The following is an 8,151-nucleotide window of genomic DNA, read 5'->3' on the forward strand; positions in this document are numbered from 1 at the left end:
TATCAGCATACCTTATTTGCATATGCCACACCCCCTGACATCACCAGAAGTGTGTCAGAAGGCAACACCCACCGCTCAGGCTCCACTGGACTCTTTTGGATTGCTAGCTATGGGGGGGGGGAACGCGTAGATCTGCCCTCATAGAGGAGGGTGAGCGGGTGTGGCGGCGCTGAGGGGGTTGGTGGGGGGTGGCTTTGCAACTTACCTGGCTGCTTCTTGCTCCTCATGGCCCAACTGAGAGCTGCTGGGAGCAGGGGGCGGGGCTTGTTGCATGTGCCCGCCCCCTGGGCTCCTTACTGCCGGAGCTCCGCTCCTGTGTGCTCCTGCAGGAAATGACCCCTGCTAATAGCCATGTTTTCCATTAATTTGTCTAGCACCCTTTGAAAGCTATCTATGCTAGAAATAGTGCTGCCAACTCCAGATTGGGAAGTTCACGGAGACTTCAGTGTTAGATCGCGCTAACAAAGGACTCGTAGAGTGATTCAGCAAGTGATTCAGCTTTATTGGAAGTAACGAACAAGCACTCAACTCAGTAAGAAACCAGAACAGTTTAACATTGGGAGCTAGCCTCCTTTTAAACATTACCGGGCTAATATAGCCACGCCTATTTACATTTAACAACCAATGAGATTGATGAGTTAAAGACCAATGGGAGTCTTTCCCTCGCAGGGAATGGGCGAAGCGGTGCAGGCTCTATGGGCACACAAGGTTGTGAGTCACTGTGGGGTTCACTACAGCCTGGTTCAGGCACAAACTCTACTGGGGTTTCAGCCCCGCACACAGGGGTCTGCCCTGACTCGGGGACAGTACCGGGCCCTTCGGTACTCACCGCCTGCTCTGGGGGTCTCCACTCAACATTGGGGAATTCAGCCGTCGGAGAGTCAGCGCTGTCCTTAGCCCAACGTCTCCTTAGCTGATCTATGTGGCGCCGCCATACTCGACCGTCAGCCAACTGTACCACATACATGCGAGTACCCACAGAGTCGGATATTACCCCAGGAAGCCATAAGTGACCATTAGCATAATTTCGGGCGAAAACCTTGTCTCCTTTTTCAAACATGCGCACCTTCGGTTGCGGTTCTGTACGCTCGGAGTGATCGTCAGTTAGATCCGGATGTAACCTGTTTAAGCAGGTTGTGAGTCTGCGTCCCATTAACAATTCGGCCGGACTACGGCCTGTAGAACTGCAAGGGGTGGTATGCTGCCGCAAGAGGAAAGCACCCAGCCTTTGGCTCCAGTCACCTTCGTTCATTTTCCCTAGGGCCTCTTTTGCCGTCCTTACCATCCGTTCGGCCTGGCCATTAGATGCCGGATGGAAGGGGGCCGAAGTCATTTGGCGGATGCCATTACTCGTGAGGAACTGCTTAAACTCCTCAGAGACAAATTGAGGCCCGTTGTCACTGACGAGGACGTCAGGCAACCCGTGCGTGGCGAAAAGATGGCGGAGCGCATGGATCACGGCTAGTGAAGTGGTTGTTTTCATGCGCACAACCTCTAACCATTTAGACATTGCATCCACTACTATGAGAAACATGTTCCCCTGGAACGGGCCAGCGAAATCCAGATGCAATCTGGCCCAGGGTTTCCCTGAAGACTCCCACCTCTGAGGCGGAGCTTGTGGGGGTTCCGGCCTGACTTGCTGACACTGGGAACACACGCGAACCCAATCCTCAATCTCTTTATCCAGCCCAGGCCACCAGACATACCCCCTGGCCAACGCTTTGGTGTGCACCATTCCAGGGTGCCCCTCGTGCAGAGATTCTAGAACTCTGTTCCTGAGCTTGTCAGGGACCACCACCCTGTTGCCCCATAAAACACAGCCCTTAGAAATGGACAGTTCACTTTGGCGGCATTTGTAGGGTCCAAATTCAGGTTCAACACTCCCAACTGGCCACCCCCTCCAAACCCAGTTTAAAACACGGGACAGCACGCTATCTTTAGCCGTGTGTGCAGCAATGTCCCTGGACGATACAGGAGCCTGAGGGAGTTCGTCCAGTGCCAAGACCTCACAAGCAGGAGCAGGGTCGGGTCCCGCACAGGGCAATGGGCAGCGGCTGAGGGCGTCCGCATGTCCGATTGCCTTCCCAGGCCGGTGTTCAAGGTCATAATCGTACGCCTGCAAAAAGAGCGCCCATCTAAGCATGCGCGGGGACATGATATTCGGCAGTTGCTTATCGGGTGCAAAAATCCCCAGTAGCGGCTTTTGGTCAGTGACCAGCAAAAATCGCCTGCCAAAAATAAAGTCATGGAACTTTTTGACAGCCGCTACTAAAGCCAGACCCTCCTTGTCAATCTGGGCATAGTTCCTTTCTGCCTCAGAAAGAGATCTTGAGTAAAAAGCGATTGGCGCCTCGCTCCCATCAGGCATCAGGTGGCTCAAAACCGCGCCAATTCCAAACGGTGAAGCGTCCGCAGCTAACACCAGGAGCTTCTGGTCATCATAATGCGTCAGCACGTCATTAGACACCAACAGCTCCTTAACCCCCACGAAAGCCCTTTCTTCGGCCTGTCCCCACTTCCATTTCGCCTCCTTATGCAAAAGTGCGTGCAAAGGGGCCGCCACTGATGCCTTATGCGGTAAAAACGCATGATAAAAATTGAGGAGTCCTAAAAATGATTGGAGCTCCTTCTTACTCACCGGCCTGGGGGCGTCTCGGATTGCAGTCACCTTGTCAGTAGTGGGGTGCACCCCGTCTGCATCAATCCTGAACCCCAAGAACTCTACACTGCTAACTCCCAGTGTACATTTTGAACGTTTTACTCTGAGCCCAGCGTTTTGGAAACGCTTCAAGACCTCCTTCACCCGGTCCATCAACTCATTTTCAGACCTCCCCGCAATTAACACGTCGTCGAAGTAGGGCACCGTCCCTGGTACCCCCCTCAAGAGTTGCTCCATCAGGCCCTGAAAGATGCCGGGCGCCACATTTACCCCGAACTGTAGGCGATTCACCTTAAAAGCCCCCCTATGGGTAACAATAGTCTGAGCCTCTGCAGCCTCAGGAGTGACAGGCAACTGCTGGTATGCCTGTGCCAAGTCTAATTTGGCAAAGATCTTTCCGCCCCCCAATGAAGCCAGGATGTGGCTAATAACCGGGACGGGATAGGAGTGTTGTTGTAACGCCTTGTTAAGGGTGCATTTATAGTCTGCGCATAAGCGTATGGACCCATCAGGCTTAACTGGTGTTACTATAGGCGTCTCCCACTTGCTGTGAGGAACAGGTTCCAAAATTCCTTGTTCCACGAGTTTATCAATTTCCCTCTCTACTTTAGGCCTGAGGGGAATTGGAACCTTCCGATATTTCAGTCTGATCGGCTTTACAGATGGGTCAAGTTCAAAAGCAACCGGGGGCCCTTTGTACCGCCCCAGACCCTCTGCAAACACATCAGGGAACAGGTCATACATCATATCCCATTTATTCTCAAGCAATTTGTTAATCCCTGAAATACCAATGCCCAATGGCTCAAACCAGTCCAACCCCAGCAGGTTGACCCGGTCTCCCTCAGCAATAAGACATGACAGTTTAACACATTTCCCCTTATACTCAACATGTACAGTGTCTCTTCCGGCCAGGGGAATCCGGTTGCCCTGGAAGTCGGACACTCTGGTCTCCGCAGGCTGGAGCCGCCGTCTGCTTCTGGTCGGAAACAGCTGTTGCCAGGATGCTGCAGAAATCACCGTTACAGAAGAGCCGGAGTCCACCTCCATAGTGCATGGTCTGCCGTCGAGGAGTGGGGTCACGGTGATCTTCCCTTGGCAACTGGTGCGGTTTACAGCCGATGCGCTTGTCCGGGTCGTTGTAGTCTGGCAGCTTGCTTCCGATGCCGGGAAACGCTGCTTGCTGCTTCGGGAATTTGCGGGGGTATTCCTTTGTGCCGACCTGCTGGTAGGTGAGGGATCCTTCCGTGCCGATCTGCAGACTCTGGCCAGATGACCGCGCCGTCCACAGGCTCTGCAGTCGACATCCCGGGCCCAACAGGAGTCGCGCTGGTGTTTCCCGCCACAACCGGAGCAAGGCTTGACGTTGGTAGTCTTCGCTGGGGTCCGCTTGCCTCGAACCGCGTTGACGTCATCATCCGCGTCTTCGCCCTCGCTGTCTCGTTGAGCGTGTATACTGGGCTCTGCCACCCGCTGGCGGACCTCCTTCGTGGACCTATCCGCTGCTTCTGCGGCCAAGGCCTCTTCGTAGGCCACTGCCCAGGTCAGAGTGGTACGGGCGAACAGCCTTTGTTGTAGCTTCTCGTCTCTGAGGCCGCACACAAGACGGTCTCGGAGGGCTTCTTCCACGTCATGGAAGTTGCACGGCCGTGCGGCTTTGCGAAGGGCCGCCACGAAATCCGCGATGGTCTCGCCTCCGGCCTGGCTCCGCTTGTAAAACGCGTGCCGGCAGGCGATCTCCGACAGTTGTGGTTAAAAATGGGCCTTAAGCTTCTTCGTGATGTCAGCGTAGGAGACAGTTTTCATATCCGTTGGGGCCATCAACGACCTGGCTATGTCGAAGGTTCCCTTCCCGCAGGAACTCAGGAGGCATGCCCGTTTCTTGGCCTCGTCGGTAATGTCATGCGTTTCCAGATGGAACTCGAACCTGGATAGGTAGGAGTCCCAGTCTTCTGAGGAGGGTTCGAAGCACTCGAACTTCTGGCTTCCAGCCATCGTGGGAGACTTGGGCACCGGAGCTGGTGGCGCCTCCGCCGGATCGGCTGCTGTGCTTTGCCCGCTTTCTTCCGAGTCCGAAGTGTGGATGTCCGCAGGGCTGCCTACCTGCTCTAACATCCCATCCTCGTCGCCAATTGTTAGATCGCGCTAACAAAGGACTCGTAGAGTGATTCAGCAAGTGATTCAGCTTTATTGGAAGTAACGAACAAGCACTCAACTCAGTAAGAAACCAGAACAGTTTAACATTGGGAGCTAGCCTCCTTTTAAACATTACCGGGCTAATATAGCCACGCCTATTTACATTTAACAACCAATGAGATTGATGAGTTAAAGACCAATAGGAGTATTTCCCTCGCAGGGACTGGTACAGTTCTGATTGGTCGCTGTTGCAAAGCGACCAATAGGAAGTTCGCTCAGAGGAGCCCTGGTTTGGCTCGAAGCTTAACATGGGAGTCCTATGAGGTGATTCATGTAATCGTTCCAATACATTACATTCAGGGTAGACCCTGGGGAAGGCGGGGTTTGAGGAGAGGAGAACCTCCATGGGGTATAATGCCATACAGTCCACCTTCCAAAGTAGCCATTTTTTCCCCAGGGGGACTGATCTCTCTAGTATGGACACCAGTTGTAATTCTGGCAGATCTTCAGGCCCTGCCTGGAAGTTGGCAACCCTAGCTAGACGTCATCCTTCATAGCTTCATAACGGCATATAGACATCTCATAACATTCCGGTAAATAGATACCTGTAAGATCACCTAGCATTGGGTAAAAAAAGCCCAGGATTTACAGAAGAGTGTAGATTCTCATCCATGTAATCCGGCTCTGCACACTGACCTGGGGTCAAGCTCAGGCAAGAATAAATAGCTCAGCAGGAGATGGTGCCATCAAACGTGCTTTGAAGTGCTCTGGGTCTCATAGGGTCTAACAGGCTTTTCATGGTTCAATGACTCGTGACCTCTTCTAACCTTCCCATCCTTAAAAGACCCCCTTGCTCATTTAATAAGAGAGAATTCCCTGCAGGGGGTCCAACACCCAGATCATTTGAGTCAAAAAAGGAATGAGGAATTGACAATCTTTGGTGTCAGCTACAAAAAGGAATTCTTTTGGTGGTACCCAGTTAGAAAGAACTGGATGGCACTCCGTGGTGAATGGAGCTTCAAACAGATTGCCAGGTAAGAGAAGTTATGGATAGGTTTGTACCAAGTTTGCACTTGAGGATATCTTTGAGGTTAAAAAGAGACTTTGGAGGGCCACCAAAATGCCCTGAAATCCCCAAAGTGTACTTTTTGCTATTTATCTATTTCCCCTCCTCTGGTACTAATTTTTAAAAAGTTAGTTTAATCTTTCCTGGGCTATCTCATCCAATCAGGGATCACATATGGAAAAAGGAGGCTTATCAGATTTGGCTGTGTGCCAGCATAACTGAGGGGACCATGAAACTAGTACATTCCCAGTTCCTTATTCATTCCTTATTCGCGTCTTATTCATGAATTCATCCAAAAATACTGAGGAGAGTTTGAAAGCTCTGAACCCCAAAAATAAGATTTGGACCCCAAACTTAATACACCCCCATGTTCAGCGGACTCTCCCCTTTGAGGGGATATATGCTGTGTCCTGCTCCAAAGTGCAGTTCTTGTGCCAAAGGTGCTCCACTGGGGCCTGTTTGTTGTTCAGTCACACAGTCAAGTCCGACTCTTCAAGACCCCATGGACCACATCACACCAGGCCCTCCTGTCTTCCGTTGTTCTCCAGAGTTTGCAACCCACTCCAGTATCTTTGCCAAGAAAACCCCATGAATAGTAACTGTGGCCTGGCTGCACCCAAAAACAATCTTTGGACCACCCCAAATGACACATCACCATGCTCTGGAGACTATCCCCTGCAAGATGACATGCAGTGGTGCCCGGTTCAAATACTGGTTCCGGAGCCACAGGCTTTTATTTTGGTTGCCACCAAGAAGCCTGTATCCCGGAATAAGGCTTGGACCACCACATGTCATACACCTCCATGTTCAGTAAACTCTCCCCTTCGAGGAGACATATGCTGTGTCCTGGTCCAAAGCGCGATTCTTGTGCCAGCTGCTCCAAAGTGAGGTGCCCTCAGGGAAGTCACACAGGCAGACTGTGGGGCCTGGCTGAACCCCAAAACAAGCTTTGGACCACCCCAACTGAAACATCCTCACGTTCTGGAGACTGTCCCCTGCAAGATGACATACAGTGATGCCCAGTCTAAACACTGGTTCTGGCGCCACAAGCTTCTATTCAGAGTGCCTCCCAGAGGCCTGTATTTCAAAGAAAATTTGAATAAGGAAGTGCCCTCTGCACCCAAAATAAAGTTTAGACCAACACACTTCATACACCCACATGTTCAGTAAACTCTCCCTTTCCAGGGAACATTTACCGTGTCCTGTTACAAAGCGTGGTTTTTGTGCCAGCTGCTCCAAAGTGAGGTGCCGCTAGGGAAGTCACACAGGCAGACACTGGGGCCAAGCTGCACCCCCAAACAATCTTTGGACCACCTCAACTGACACATCACCATACGCTGGAGACTGTTCCATGCAAGAAGACATATAATGGTGCCCGGTCCAAACACTGGTTCCGGCGCCATGAGTGTCTATTTGGAGTGCTTCCCAGAGGCCTGTATTTCAAAGAAGATTTGAATAAGGAAGTGCCCTCTGCACACAAAATTAAGTTTGGGCCCCCACACTTCATACACCCCCATGTACAGTGGACTCCCCCCTTCAAGGGGACATATGCTGTGTCCTGGTCCAAAGTGCAGTTCTTGTGCCAGCTGTTCCAAAGAGCGGTGCCCCCTGGACAATCACACAGGCAGACACTGGGGCCAAGTTGCACCACAAAACAATCTTTGGACCACCCCAAATGACACATCACCACGCTCTGAACACTGTCCCCTGCAAGAAGACATACAGTGGTACCCAGTCCAAAGACTGGTTCCGGAGCCACTGGCTTCTATTCGGAGTGCCTCCCAGAGGCCTGTATTTCCAAGATTATTTGAATAAGGAAGTGGGGGGGAACCTTTCCCAGTTCACAGAGAGCCCCCCCAACCTCAAACTACTCATCACCTGCAATAATACAGCATCTAATTTAAACATGGACACTGAAGAGCCAGTTTGGTGTAGTGGTTAAGTGTGCGGACTCTAATCTGGGAGAACCGGGTTTGATTCCCCACTCCTCCACTTGCACCTGCCGGATGACCTTGGGCAAGCCATAGTTCTGACACAGCTGTTCTCGAAAAAGAGCAGTTTCTGTCAGAGCTTTCTCAGCCCCACCAACCTCACAGGGTGTCTGTTGTGGGGAGGGGAAGGGAATGGAGTTTGTAAGCTGCTCTGAGACTCCCTTGGGTAGTGAAGGGTGGGGTATAAATCCATTCTCTTCTCTCTTCTTGGTATCAGAGCTTGCAACACATCATGATGCCAACTTTGCTGCCACATACACCCAGACAACACAATCACTGGACCTAACAACTACGCCATCTCA

General features: G+C 51.8%; 1 protein-coding gene across 1 annotated transcript; it reads right to left on the bottom strand.

Moving 5' to 3' along the window:
* Positions 1-1,288: 1,288 nt before the first annotated feature.
* On the bottom strand, positions 1,289-3,514 carry LOC107110168 (uncharacterized protein K02A2.6-like; the record flags this gene model as incomplete). The annotated part of the gene is made up of 3 exons (XM_015410899.1): positions 1,289-1,901; positions 2,061-2,530; positions 2,639-3,514. Coding segments are annotated over 3 exons (1,959 nt in total), but the record flags the coding sequence as incomplete, so codon positions are not given.
* Between the last annotated feature and the right edge of the window lie 4,637 nt (positions 3,515-8,151).

Source organism: Gekko japonicus, unplaced genomic scaffold (genome assembly GCF_001447785.1).
Source record: "Gekko japonicus isolate JY-2015 unplaced genomic scaffold, Gekko_japonicus_V1.1 scaffold99, whole genome shotgun sequence".
Classification (NCBI taxonomy): domain Eukaryota; kingdom Metazoa; phylum Chordata; class Lepidosauria; order Squamata; family Gekkonidae; genus Gekko; species Gekko japonicus.